The 15019-nt window shown below is 38.2% G+C and overlaps 2 protein-coding genes across 4 annotated transcripts in view; one reads left to right on the top strand and one right to left on the bottom strand.

Annotated features, from left to right (window-relative positions):
- Window positions 1-11231, top strand: part of kmt2bb (lysine (K)-specific methyltransferase 2Bb) — a 34819-nt gene extending 23588 nt beyond the window's left edge. For all 3 annotated transcript variants that reach the window (XM_056755971.1, XM_056755970.1, XM_056755969.1), the window contains exons 30-37: window positions 42-134; window positions 355-464; window positions 550-687; window positions 1644-1896; window positions 5555-5662; window positions 6940-7023; window positions 8366-8495; window positions 8588-11231. In XM_056755971.1, the coding sequence (XP_056611949.1) occupies window positions 42-134; window positions 355-464; window positions 550-687; window positions 1644-1896; window positions 5555-5662; window positions 6940-7023; window positions 8366-8495; window positions 8588-8863 (1192 nt within the window). In that variant the 3' untranslated portion in view covers window positions 8864-11231. The remainder of the gene's footprint in view (window positions 1-41; window positions 135-354; window positions 465-549; window positions 688-1643; window positions 1897-5554; window positions 5663-6939; window positions 7024-8365; window positions 8496-8587) is intronic.
- A 206-nt stretch (window positions 11232-11437) lies between these two features.
- Window positions 11438-14628, bottom strand: igflr1 (IGF-like family receptor 1). The gene is made up of 7 exons (XM_056755972.1): window positions 14502-14628; window positions 14226-14418; window positions 13745-13814; window positions 13449-13581; window positions 13232-13321; window positions 12595-12726; window positions 11438-12465 (listed from the first exon to the last, which is right to left on the bottom strand). Exons 1-7 carry the CDS (start codon window positions 14590-14592, stop codon window positions 12140-12142), a joined length of 1035 nt encoding a protein of 344 aa, XP_056611950.1. The 5' UTR covers window positions 14593-14628; the 3' UTR covers window positions 11438-12139.
- Between the last annotated feature and the right edge of the window lie 391 nt (window positions 14629-15019).

The following is a 15019-nucleotide window of genomic DNA, read 5'->3' as shown; positions in this document are numbered from 1 at the left end:
TTAAATGTGTATGAAGTTTGAAGTTGTCATAATGGATGCAGGTATGGAGTTCGCATCAAAACGCCAACTGTTAAGGGAATTCTTGACCTGGACAAGATAAATGAAGAGCCAAGTAGTGACTCTGAGAGTGCAAGGTGAGTCTTCAAATGGACAGGGACATCCAAGTTAGATTTGGAGGAAATCTTTTGTATTGGTATTAGTTTGCCAAAAGACAATTTTTGGGAATTTAAAAATGTATCACACTACTGCTTAAATCATCGTAATGTTAGTATAAAAAAAAATGGATTTCAAAGTGATAATTTTCTTATTTTTAATCGTTTTTGGTATATCTTTATCATTGAACTTTCTCTTTAGACCTGGTCCATGGGATCGTCTTTCATTGCCTCGTGTTGGAGACAGCAACAAGCCAGCAACTTGCGATTCTGCTAACCGCACCTCACTAACCGACTGGAACAAATACTCAGGCATGCTCTTTTATTCCCCCTTTGAGTCTTTTGATGGATCATACACAGAAATCTTATTTTATAGTTATTCGTCTTTTATTTTTAGGGATGCTGTCTTGCTCGGACGATGAGATGCCTCCCTCAGACAGTGAAGAAGAGAGTCCCCCCAGCCGAGACCACCCTCACTTACGCTTCGAGATCACAAGCGATGACGGCTTCAGTGTGGAAGCAGAAAGCATTGAAGGTATGAGATCAAGACAGTGCTATGTGTCCCAGAAAAGTTGTGGCTGTATAAAATATACAGTAAAAATTCACGGTTTCCAAGGAAACTGACCAAACCCAAGTCATTCTGGCAATAAAGGGATAATGATGCAAACAGTTTTTCTTGGTTACAATTGGTCCAGGCGGAAATTAAGTCACGTCTCAGCCGATAATTTAGTGGGGAGTGTTTCATCATATGCAGTGCAAACGGACATCTGCATAGCCGCTTCCTGGCTTGATGTCCTCCCCTGGATCCGTTCCCATGTCTCCACCCTTTACTTTTCTGTCCTCTCAAAACACTTTCTAGACAAATAAAGGCACAAAATGGGCTTAAAAAAAAGTAAATAACCCACAAAACAGTTGAGAAATATGGGGAAAGTACCTTTGTTCCGAATGGCTTAAATAAGGATATTTTTGTGTTTCTTTTTATTAAATATTTGCAAAAAGAGTGTGGCATACTATTTTATTATAGTTTATTTAAATAAGCAGTTAAGCAGTTTGTTTTTAAAAATCATTGTTTAAATAAATGTAATAACTTTGGTCTTCCAAATCAACTTGATGCTGCAATCCGAAGCACGTTTAAGTTTAAAATAATAAAAAATCATGTATTGATTAGGTTCACAAAAATTTTGCCTAAAAAATGTACACTTACCCCAATTAACGCGATTATAATAATGGATAAAAGTGTTTTTTTGGTGGAGTCAGATTTTGCGGTACATGCCAGGTTCCTTCACCATAGTGTGGTTGCCAAGTCTAGGGCCGTTTTGTTGCGCGGATTTGGCAACCCAGATTCATTCACACATATGAAGCAGTGCCAAATCACAATCCATGTGAAGAAAGCTCAGCAAATTACCTGCAGTTTAAACCGAGATGGCGAAAAGGTGGTAAAAGTGAAATTTGAGTACATATATGAATTATCTGAACTTTTTTTTATCACAGTGGCTTGGACAACTGTTCTCGACAGGGTCCAGGAAACCCGTGCCATTGCCGGTCTGAGGCAGCTTTCTTTCTCTGGGATAACTGGAGCTCGTATGATGGGCATGCTGCATGATGCTGTAGTCTATCTGGTGGAACAGCTCGAAGGGGCCAAGCGCTGTCAGGGCCACGCCTTCCGCTTTCATAAACAAGCCAGTCAGGAGGACGATCTGCCTGTTAACCCAAGCGGCTGTGCACGCTCTGAAATCTACCTGAGGTCAGTTCACCTGCTTCTTGTTTTTTTTGCACTGTTCGTAATTAGAGATCTAATCATTATATTTTTAATGTATTACAATTACACTCATGCACAGTGAATCAGGGGGCTGTAATGGACCTTTGTCACATTTCCTGTATCTGGTAAGCGAAGCAGTGTGTCGCTTTTTCCGGTTGCACAGCAACACAGTTAGAACCAATGGCTGAATCCGCTAACCAGCAGTGTCACTGCAGCACCCGGCTGCTTTAAAGCTGAACATCAACCTCCTCACCTCAGTCTCACAATTCCTTGCCTGACACAAAATAATTGAGGAAAGCATGGGTAAAATTGTTAACTGCGAAATTAAGTGCCTTTTTTTTTTAAAATAACACGCAGAAGAATGTTTGTGTGCAGCGGAACCTCACATCTTTACGCTCTAGTTGGGGAACCAATCACGAAAGACCTGGTCAGCTTTACCGATCAGAGAGTTTCGGAAGTAGGGATTTTCTATAGACTGAAGAAATCAAGTTCACAGAAATCATCAGAATACCTCTTCTTCTGTTTCTGAAAATGTCTGGGTTTTGAAATCATTTTGCGGACATTCATCATAAACGGCATTTAGTCAAATTGCAGCCTCTTGTAATAAACTTAATCCAAAAATTTGATATGCTGCTTCGACGAGCACTTCCGCTGTTCAATTCCATCCAGGGACAGAATTTCAGATTATAATGAGTTAAAGTCTTTTGCAGCGCTGCTTGCTTGTGATCAGTGACGTGCACAGGAATTTTGAGGGGCAGTTGCTCTGACCTGAAAAAAGGGCACCCCCCCAAAAAAAATAAACTCCCGGGCTATATGAAGGACTGAGAAAAACTCTGATTAATTAATCAATTCGCCTACACAGTGTCATGTCATCTTTATCACAGTGCAAAGTCTCTGTCTCACCTGCTGGTTGGCTTTTTCGCAGCCAACCCTGCAGTGATGTGCTACGACGGCGTTTTAGTGCCACGTAAAAAAAAGATTTCGAGAATAAAGTCGAAATGTTACAAAAAAGTCGAAATGTTACAAAAAAGTCGAAATGTTACAAAAAAGTCGAAATGTTACAAAAAAAGTCGAAATGTTACGAGAATAAAGTCGAAATGTTACGAGAATAAAGTCGAAATGTTACGAGAATAAAGTCGAAATGTTACGAGAATAAAGTCGAAATGTTACGAGAATAAAGTCGAAATGTTACGAGAATAAAGTCGAAATGTTAGAGAATAAAGTCGAAATGTAACGAGATTAAAGTCGAAATGTTACGAGAATAAACTCGTCGTAAAACGTATATTGTTTACGTGAATGTTGTATTTTTAGAGTTTAAGTTGTGTTGAAGCACGTCTTCTGAACCAGTGAGTTAGTTCGGAAGGCCTTGCAAACAACAGCAGTCATTTTTAAAACCTCTTTAGTTCACATTTGTAATTTTTTTATAAATCCTTAAGGATTGTGGCTTTTATAAGCTTTTTGCAACCAGATCTCGTAACATTTCGACTTTATGCTCGTAACATTTCGACTTTTATCTCGTAACATTTCGACTTTATTCTCTTTTTTTTTTTTTTTACGTGGTACTAAAACGCCGTCGTATAGATGTGCTGCTCTTTGCTGCCTCCCTGAATTTTCTCTCCCTCTCCTGAATCCGCTTCTTTTCAGTGGGCATCTTGGCTTCAAACAATACCCAAAATAGTGATAGCATTTAGGCATTTAACCTTTTTGGATAAAATAATTAATGTGATGCATTACTTCCATTATTCCTTCTTCTTGCTAAAACGAAATGTGAGAAACTAACCATCAGCAAAAAATAGTAGCCTATATATGTCTTATTATTTAGGCTAAACATGGCAAACTCAGCGTGGATTTATGAAGATTTTATTTCATTTCACAAAACTTGATGATGATGATCGTTCGTTTGTTATCCATCACAAACTCACCTTTTCTGACAACGTTGAGTCGTCTCACCCGACAACCGCGACAATCTCCTTCTAGGACCGCTCATGCAGGCTCAGCTCAGGTGCCGGTCGCGTGCAGCGCTGCAGCCATGTAAACAGAGTTTGCCCCTCCCCTACTGACTTTCATTTTCGGTGACCGAATATGGAAGTGAATGAGGCTTTGCGTTGTTTTTTTATCTAGGCCTACGTGAAATTCTGCATCCATTGTACGATTTATTTTTTTATTTTTTTCCACCTCGGAAGGGCAACGTGAGTCGAGAAGGGCATATGGGCAGTTGCCCGGGCAACCTGAGCAACCCCCCTGTGCACGTCCCTGCTTGTGATGTAATGTTAGACGTGTTGTTAATTAAAATGGATTGCAGCTTTCCTGGCAGCGTTACAATCCCAACACAAGATTCATCCTTGTCTCTACTACACCCTTTATTCATAGGCCCCCTTTTGTTTGTCTATAACAGCAGATTACAACATCATGGACTCTCTGAGCGGATAGGTTCAGTGATGAGGCCACTGTGGGTACAGCTCACGCTGAACTCGATTTATAACTTTGGTGTCTGTGCAGATCTCCGGCTCGGTGTCTCGCCATTGTAAAAGAACAACACTACCACGCACAGAACTTACAGTGTCCGAATGAACCTCTGACCTGTAATGTAGTTATGGCGGTTTGTCGTTCTTACTGTCCAATGAAATTCCGCCTTACATTTTGTAATCCTAAAACTGAGCTGAAAGCTGATTGGTTGCCCCCACGTGTGTATTGTCCAACGGCATCTTTTAATTCGATTGACAAATGGATAAAGAAAAGCAATTGGCAAATAGAAAACGAAAATCATTTGGCAAATGCTTTTTAAAATGCATTTAAAACAATTTGTTAATTAACATTTTATTGTTTTATTTTTTAATTTTAAAGCATGAATTGAATAAACCGTTTAAACGTATCTATTCATTTATACATGATTTCTTTTTACATTGTATTGTTCAATTAAACTAAATTTTAAAACACAAATTAAATTAACCATTTTAAATAAACTTACTCATTTTTCGATTTAAATGTGATTTATTTGTTTACATTTTTATGTTTTAATAATTGAATCGATCAATTGATTCATCATTTTATTTCTAATCGGCACTCAATCATCGGATGATCAGGGCCAATATATCCTGTAAAAAGAGGACAGGAAAATGCAACGAATTTGTGCTCTGTACATTGAAAACGTTAAGAAACATCACCAGTTTGATCAATATTAATTGTCACATGAATTTAACATTCAGAAAGTTAAGACATATTACTGCAATCTTCATAATCGATATCCGTATCAGCATATATCACTCTGAATTATCGGTATTGGTGGAGAAATTTATGTCAAATACATGTTTTAGACATGAGGGTTAATAAATGATGAAGGAATTTATATTTTTGGGTGTGCTGTCCCTTTAAGTTCAGGTTTCTGTATGGGTAAGGCTCCTACATTACATAATGGTAAAAACATCTGCAAGATGACTAACCAACTAGTTTTTAGCAGCTAGTAAGTTGGTTTTGCAAAGTGAAAAGTGAACTTTTGTCCAGAAAGCTGCTAAATATTTGTGCATCACACAGGGGGATATGAATGTGCTATTAGCTCTCCTGGAGAGGCACAGATGTTATCATGCAGCATACTCCTAGACTATGGGAGAAATCACTCACCCCTTCCCTCTACTCTGTTTTACAGAAAGTCAACCTTTGATATATTCAACTTCCTGGCGTCTCAACACAGGCAGCTTCCAGAAACTGACCTCTACGATGAAGAGGAAGACGAGGTTCTTCTCAAATCTACCAGGTCGGAAAACTGTTCGGATTTTCTTAAGCAGATAAAATAGTTTTTCTCTTTGCCACAGCACCAGGTTTTTAGCAACTCAAGGGTCACCGGTTCAAATATCACAGATTAATTAATAGGGCTGGGATGCTGAATCGCGATTCACACTAATGATACCTCTCCAGGCCGATTCTGAAATAGCAAAAGCTTCGATTCTGTGTTTTATGCAAAGCTCTCCTCTTCTTTGATCAGTAGGAAGAACTGCTCGATCTAATATCACTACAAGATTAAGTGGTTTGTAACGTACTTTTAAAAAAGCAACACACTCGTCAAACCTCATCATTATAAATATACTTTATTATCATGAAAATACCTGAAAAGGCTTGAAGATCAGCGATATGAAAATGACATTTCCTGGAACTACGTGTGTATATCGTACTTCTTCTGTGGCCCATATTTGGCGTTCTAGCTTTCGGATGTGGCGGCATTCAACCGTAACTTATTGAGAAACTGAGCATAAGAAGGAATTGTATGATATATTGTCTAGGGGTGTAACCGTACATTTATTTGTACCCAACCTTCACGAACTGTCACAGAAAATATTCCAAGGAAGTCATCTTTCCTATGCCCTATTCCCATCGAAGCGGCAGAGCCCTTGGAGTTCAGACGTTGGTGTGAACAGGCCATTTGTGTTCCATTATGTAGACGTTTGGTATGCTCTTGGCAAAGGAAACGACGCCATTTCCTCATTATCTTCAGCTGGCGTGTTCACTTGAGAACGAAGTATTGTGACCTTCAGCAGATGTCCCTGTTTTAATGGCATAACTTCTTCATAAAACCTAACTTAGCAAATAAACAAGACATTTTATATTATGAAAAGTTTTATGTATATAAGTGTTTATATAAGGCTCTGACCTTCCAAAGGAGTAGGGCATAGGAATGATGACCATAATTGGAATGTTGCCCGTGAGGGTTCGGTATGAATATACGTACCGTTACACTGCATAATATTGTCCCAGCCCTAGTCCTTAAATGCGTTGCAAAATGCATACATGCACATTTTAGAACGTATTCATAATTTAAAAAAACAAACTGGTGATGGGGGCTTTTTGTATATATGAGTAAGCATGACATGAGCAATTCTTCTTCTTCATGTTTGTTGGTGTCTTTTAAGATGCTGGTGTTTTCCGTTTGAGAGCCTCCTTCCTCTTTCACAGCATTACACTCATGTTCTGTCAACTGATGGATCAAAGACCTCTGAAATGGATCGCATGATAAATGAACTCATTCGTGTTTTACAGACGCGCAACGAGTTTGGAGTTACCGATGGCGATGCGCTTCAGACATCTCGAAAGAACTTCTAAGGAAGCCGTCGGTGTTTACAGGTGGGTTAATCTGAACCGTCAAATGAGGAACTGAGTCACCCTTTTATTTTTAACCTTTAACTCCCACATTTGATGTCAGTGGAAATCTGCTCGACTGTTGCCTGGTGAACAATTTCTATTAGTAGACATGAGGTGGACGTCACAGTAAAGAAATACTCATCTTTAGAATCCATCCCAACAAACCCATTCAAGGTTTCGCTTATGTTTCTTAAATAGGAAGAGAAATAAAGAACCAATGTGATCGGTTAAAGGTCTGAAAAGCCTTAATTTAGATCCTGCTCTAATTTAGCAAAACCAGCAATGTAGCTTTTTATAGTCATATATTTTCTCCAAGTTAAAGGAACAGTTCCCCAAAAATAAGAATTCTGTCTTCAGTTACTCACCCTCGAACCGAGTTGTTCCAAATCTGTATTCATTGTTCTAATGAACACAGAGAAAGCTATTTGGAAGAATGCTTGTAACCAAACAGCTCTTGGCCACCATTAACTACCATAGTATTAAAAAACTTACAATGGTAGTCAAACGTTCCCCAGAACTGTTTGCTTTTATACATTCTTCAAAATATTTGAAAAATATACGTTGAGTTCAACAGAACAAAGTAATTTACCAAAAATAATGTCCTCAATGGTGGCCAAGAACCGACGAATACAAGCATTCTTCCAAATAGCTTTCTGAGTGTTCATTAGAACAAGACATTTTTACAGATTTAGTGAGTAAAAGTAGACAGAATAAGGCATGTGAAGACATTTTTGGGTGAACTGTTCCTTTAACCTTATCTTCCCAACCCCATTGAGTTAAATTAGATAGATGATAAATATTGGCAAGGAACCAAGTCTTGTGAATTTAAACCTACAAGCACATTTAAATTGTACGAGCACATTTAGTCCTTGAATATCATGAACTGATATGTGAATCAAATAAAGACATTCTTTTTATGCTTTCCGTTTTAAAAATATCAAGTCATGCCTTCACATGATTGGAAACGTTGTGCCATATCCTTTTTATTCTTGTTAATGTAGAAGTGGCCACGCTGCACAGATTATTTTTTGACCTTATAGATGCAGTAAACACAGTCACAAGAACAACAAATAAAAAAGTCATGGTTTTTCCCAAAATACAATGTAACAGAAGATTTCTGAGGCACATTTAAGGAATGCATGTGTATGAGCCGTGGCTGAATCTTGTGGTCTTTGGAATCCATTTCTAGTGTTGGCAATGTAGATGATTTTTTCTTTGATACCTTTTTGGGATATCAGATGTGAATGGCTTCAGTGTACTCGAATAGCGTTTCATGCAAATTCTGAAGTCACACTTATTCTTGGAATCGTTTCTGACGTCTTAGGTCAGCGATTCATGGAAGAGGGCTATTCTGTAAGAGGAACATCGAGGCGGGAGAGATGGTCATTGAGTACTCTGGCATCGTCATTCGTTCCGCGCTTACGGACAAACGTGAGAAATATTACGATGGAAAGGTAAGCAGAAGAGTACAGCTGTTCCTCTTTCACCAATGATCATTTTAAACGATCTTGAGTCGTTTTGATTGTTTTCTTATTCGTCTTGCCAGGGCATTGGGTGTTATATGTTCCGCATTGACGACTTTGAGGTGGTGGATGCCACGATGCACGGGAACGCTGCTCGTTTCATCAACCACTCCTGCGAGCCCAACTGCTACTCTCGTGTCATCAACGTGGAGGGTCAGAAGCACATAGTCATTTTCGCCCTGCGGAAGATCTACCGCGGGGAGGAGCTAACCTATGACTACAAGTTCCCTATAGAAGACGCCAGCAATAAACTCAACTGCAATTGTGGTGCCAAGCGATGCCGGCGCTTCTTAAACTGAGGAGCTCTTGGTAATACAACAGAGCAGACCGGTTACAGAATCGAACCGAGCTTTTAGGGTGTTAAAAGAGGTCCAGGCAGAAAGGTTTTATGGGAGAAAAATAACAGTATAAAGGTTTTGATGGGAAATGGAGGGTCAACCTTTTTAAGCAGAAGTGGGACGACGCTATTCTTGTGCTCCACCCTGTTTTCATAATATTCTAGCCAATCCATTGACATTGAATTCAACAGAAGTAAATGATGCACAGTTTTGTGCAAACGTAGTCGGGCCTTCTTAATCCTGCATTGAGCTGCATCCTTTGTGGTTAGTTAATATTTCATTGCAACAGCCACAGCCTCAAGAATTTGTGGTTTTTTTAGCAGTTCCTTAACAGAACTCGATCAAGGACCGGATATATCTTAACCGATTTCCAGCATACTTGTGCAAGATGGGCCTTGAAACCGTTACTTGAGAACCTTTTTTCAGATGTTTGTTTAGGTTGCCTAGGAGGAAAATAAATAGTCGTCTGTTGCCAAGGGTTCCCATGTGGTTCTGTTTTCCCCAAAAAGACGATTGAACCCTAAACTGCACCAACCCCTCCCAGCCCACAAAAACACCTTCGTGCTTGTGGAATATTTTCTAGTGAGGACCGCATAGCGTTCAGACGCCTAGAGAAGGTGACGATACTCTGTAAAAACATGCATATAGCTGATGAATGATGTAAACATATAATTGACATCTGTAGTTTTTGCGCTAGATCACACAACACTTTTGTTTTCAGCTGAGAAAGACGACTCAGGACGACACTGTAAACCCCTCAGTACCCCCTTTGTTTATGGCAGTCATTGCATTACATTAACATGTCCCTGCTCGTTTTCTGGCTAATGCTTTTGCTCGGAAATCTCTTCGTTTAACATTTTAAATATTTATGTTTACTAGTTTTACAGGAAGCTGACATCTAGCGGCGTAACCTTCGTTCTTGATTCTTGTTCCGTTTTTATCGGCTTGTGATGTGGTGTAATACTGTATGGACGGGTTTTGAACTCCTTGTCCACTTGAAGGCCTTTAATGGTGCTATGATTCACATGAGCCCTGAAACGGGAAAGCCCTGGTTCCTTTTTGTGTTCGTGAAACACGTTGCAGTTCCTTCTAAAAATCATAGCAAGCAGCGCAAACATATTGCGCTCGCCAAACAAAAGAGCCATTCCGGGCGTACAAAACGCATGTCTACCGTTCTTCTGAAGATTTCAAAGAGCCTTGTCAATAAAATCATGCCTGAAGAGTTTATGAATATATTTTTGTTTCGTCGTGTAGTAGAGGACACTACATAAGCTCATCGTGACATCTAAACGCATCCGCATGGCGTTGCTGCGTTTGCGACGACTTCGCGGATCGTCCTGCAATAAAAACATTTTTTTTTTGCCACAATTGCACATACAATTGGAGCTGTACGTTTAGCTTACGATTCACAAACTGCTTTGTGTCCTACAGCTTACAGGACCTCAAATGTCATGATTGCAATTATACTGTGCAGGAGAAATATATCAATATATATTTATAGAAGAGTTATTGAAACAGTTTTTCAGAAGATGGTGACCTCAGCAACTTAGAGTTGGTTGTCGACATGCTGTCATCGTTTATCCTATAGAGTATAAAAGATCTTTCTTAGGCGTGTTGTATTTATTCCTGTTTGTCTGTGCTTTTGTACATGATCAAGGTCTTATCGGAAGTTTCTTCAGGGTTTTTTTGGGGGTTCTTTTTAACCTTTTCCTTTCTTTACCTTGAACGTTGAGGGTGAGTTCTTGCAATGTGGCCTTTTAAAGAGGTGATGTTTCGAGCCAGCTGTATTTTAAAAAATGGTCTTAGCTGTGGATTTTATTTGAATAAACGTTGCGGTTATCGAAGTTCATCACCCCCCCCCCCCCATCACAATGACGTCTTCTGCTTTATTCCCCACCCACGGGGGAAGTGATCTACATCAACAAGCTGAAACTGATCTCGTATTTTAACGGAACCGACCCAGACTTGCAAGAATTCTACCTCAAACTGTTCAGATAACTTCAAATAATACTAATGCAAAACTAGAGAATAGAGCTTGGTATGTGCTGTCATGCAGTGATGGCTGTGTGCAATGGAGGATGCCAAGCCTTTGATGATGCGTCTCCCAGAACTTCATGGGAAAAAGTTGGTTCCTGCGTAGGTTGTTTTAAAAAAACGTTGTTGTTCAAAGACTTAAAAATGAATAAATGTGCGTCTTTGCTACCTTGTACAAATAAACCCTAAGTTTGTAAATAGTTGTATACATATTTCTAAACCTGTTTAATTTTTCTATGCACTTTTTTATTTATGATGTTTTTTGCTTAATAAAGATGTACAATGTTTGAACAAAGGTCAAGATCTTTATTGTTGTGCAAAACACAAAAAAGTCACATTGTTTGGATATGTTTCTTATATGCCATTAGTAAATTACAATCGGGAAAAATGCAGAGAATTTCTGAATTTACTGTTTATATTGATGATGTTTAGGTAAAATGATAATTTTTCTTTTTTCTGTGAAATTTTAACAATATATCTCGAAAAGCTAAAATAAAAGCATTGTTTCTACTTGCATTTATTTGCAGAAAATTAAAAAAGGAGAAACAGGTCAAAATAACAGAAAATTTCTTTCACATTGCTGTTAGATGACTTCATGTCACTTGTGAGGTTAATTTTCTGTTGAAATTCAACAGATACATGACAGGCCCCATTGAGAAATGCTGATGGATTCCTGTTAAAAAGAGTTCGCGTGTTCAAGAGATGAGTTTGTTTCAAAACATGAAATGACATATTTGCCAATATTACTGTTGTAATATTTAGTATCTATTTTAGCAGCAATATAAAACTAGTTTTACCAAAAAACGCACACATAAAATTACAGGAAAATGCTAAATATGACAACAAAACACGTAATATTTGAAACAGGATTAAGGTATGTGGAATGTGTAGTGTTAAGCAAAGTTTATAGCATACAGAATATATACTCTGAGAGTGTCGTCCTTCATAGCCTTTTTTTAACAATTGTATTTTAATACTGGTGTACATTATAGAACATTTTGTTTTTTGTATTATTAAAGGGTTAATTTGCCTAAAAATGAACATTCTTTCATAATGTATTCACTTTCTTCAGCGTAACACGAAAGATAATTGGATCAAACAACATTTATGTCAGAACGTCATCTTTGGTGTTCAACAGAAGAAAGAGTTTTGGCTCAGATGTTTTTTTTATGTGTGAACTGTCCCTTTGAAGAACAGCCTCAGTTAATATTTTTCACTAGCATGAAGCTTTGCCAAAATCTCCACCGCATCATTGCGACCGATACCCCTTAACAGTCCAGCAAGGTGGCCAACAGTCCAGTCCGGGTTCTTGGCGACGACTCCCTCCAGGACAGCGACGAGTGGGCTTTTGTGGTCCTTCTTGGAGTAAGCGTAATTGATCCATGCGAAAGAAAACGAACACTGAGCCGCAAGGTGACGTGTGTTCTTAGCACCAGAGATCTGATCTGGGTCTAACAACAGAATGAGTTCCTCGAGAACATCGAGGTTGTTTAGCACTGTATTAAGAGGGGCAGCCTGAACCTCGGGATCTAGACGAATGAATTAATAAAAGTTGGTTTTGTTGTCAAGAATACATCAATCAAACATAAATAAATCTGCTCTGGAAAATGATAGACAAGAATTTTTTTTATTGGCTTTATTTTGTTATCTTGACTCACCTAACAGTTTAAAGAAAGTGTCTCTCACACTGAGAGTCTGTTTTCGGTCGTAGTCGATTATGCTGAATAAAGGTGTTGGATTAATGCTTTTGCTCTCCAGGATTTCCTGCCTTTCCCCATTGAATCCCTTTCCTGATGAAGACAGAAACACCCAGTTTTTACTAGAATACATGCCATACAAAAAATAAGTAGATTTCACATTCATTTTAGTATACAAGTTTATAAGAAAAGTTTTTTTTTTAAGTAGGCCTACCTATTGTTCTTTTTGTAAGAACTAGTAGTAGTAGTATACTTATAAGTGTGCTATTTAAATACTACTAGCTACACTTCTCTGTGAACAAAGTATAAATATATATATTTTTTGAGAGACGCATACTAATGGCACACTTGAATAACCAAGTAATGCTTTTCAGTCAGTTTTAACATCACAAACATTTTATTCTCAAATTCATTTTTTCAACGTTTTAGTATTTTCAAATAACAAGTTCTATTCGCAAACAACAAAAAAAATAGATTGAAGCTAAATCACATCTTGACAGGGCGCCAGACACTGTAAATATTTGTAAGACCAAGCTGGTTTCAAATTTCCTGTTTAAAATGCCTTCTAGTGAAGGATTGTTCTGCGACTGTGACCAACCTTGTTTGCGACGTTTTGTCCGCCGCTTCTGGATCCACAACACACAAAGCAATGTAAGGACAGATAAAATCCCTACAGTTATAAAGATCGCTGCAAACATACAAGAAAACAAAGATCAGATCAAATGTCCTGTTTGTTATCCAAATTGTAGGATCCAATATGCTTGATCTTCATACAAAATCGGTCAAATTCAATAACACTTAGTGCAAAACATTACCTGTCACATTCACGTCATTTGGAGGCGAGAGTGTGGAAGTGAGACTGGTAGAAGTGGTACTGGTGGAAGTGGGACTGATGGAAGTGATGGAATCAGTGGTCCAGACAGATGAGGAATCCATTTTACTCTCAGTCTATGAAAACAGACGTCAAAGTAATTTACATCTATAACTCATGACATTTTTTGTGTTATTTCTGGCTTAATGAATGAACACCGATTGGTGAAAGAAAGAGCACTTAAAAAAACATGGAGTCAGTATTTAATGTTCAAAAGTGTATCTTTAAGAAGTGTTTTACTGTTATGAGGATGGTCTTCGCAGTGGTCTTCACTGGACGATCAATGCAACGTCCATCTAGAACATGCTCTCTTTAAAAATAGAGAGATATTTTTACGGGATTATATTGCAAAACAACAACAATAACTGGAATAAGGATCTTAGATCAAAAATGGGTTAATGGATTACAGAAAAAGAAACAAATACAACTACACAAAGAGTCACCACTATAAACCATCATCTACTTACAATAAAAACGTCATAAAATCGTGTCTTCTGTCAAATCTTTTGTTTAGATTGTTCCCATCCTCCACAAAACATCCCACCAAGACGCACAAAGGCCATTACAGTCTCCATTTAAAAAATTGCAATTCCCAAAACATTAAAACCATTTTAATTTTCGTTTATATAGATATTGCATTGCCTGACCTGCTCAAACTTTATTACACGTTTTTTCATTAGTTCAATGGTTAAAAAATAATGAATAATTAAATCAAACTCACGCTTCTGTGCAGCACACAACATCGGATTCTGCACTGCACCGTGATGCTGTCAACTTCGTAGGTGGGCAAGAGTTACATTTTTGGCATTTGACGAACGACCCATCGTTAAATGTCCCGTTTTTACATTCGCGGTGAGTATCGTAAACTTGGTTTCCATCGTCGTCCCTCCCGCAATTTTGATTAAACTCGAAACCTAGAGTACAGCAGAATTTAAACCAGAACCGGTTTCTGGTTTATGATAATGAAACACCACCGTCAATATAAACAAAATCTTACCTTTCTTAATAGGAAATTTCGTCTCACATCTTTCACATTCATACTCACTAGGAATCCGATATTCTTCATCTATGCAAATATTTGATGTCATTATACCGCCGGACTCTCACATGTCCTGGAATGAACTGATCTGAACACAGTCAGTGCCAGATGATTTTCATTTAAGGGGAGGGGCCTTCAGTCTAGTTCTAGCAAAACAAAGATGAAGAGATGAGAAAAGTGTTTAAAAGGTTAAAGGAAAATATGACTTTATGTTTTAAGCTCTGCTTCTATGATTTTTTTGACAGTGCTCATGGGGTTTCTCTTGGGGAGTTGTATCGTATAAAAGTGCTTTATCGATTAACCTTGGGTATGTATAAAAAGTTTTTCAACAAATAGTTAGAAAATTGTTAAACTATCGTAACTGTAGCAAAACTTTGGTTGCTATATAGTTATTTTTCTGTAATTTGTAGTGATACCAGCAGCAGTGGCAGGTCAATCCTGTTGGGGATTTAGTGGAGCGTGGCGCCAGCTTGTGG

The sequence above is a fragment of the Triplophysa dalaica genome, chromosome 9 (assembly GCF_015846415.1).
Source record: "Triplophysa dalaica isolate WHDGS20190420 chromosome 9, ASM1584641v1, whole genome shotgun sequence".
Lineage (NCBI taxonomy): Eukaryota > Metazoa > Chordata > Actinopteri > Cypriniformes > Nemacheilidae > Triplophysa > Triplophysa dalaica.
The sequence above is the reverse complement of the archived record's forward strand: the minus strand, read 5'-3'. Positions and strand labels throughout refer to the sequence as shown.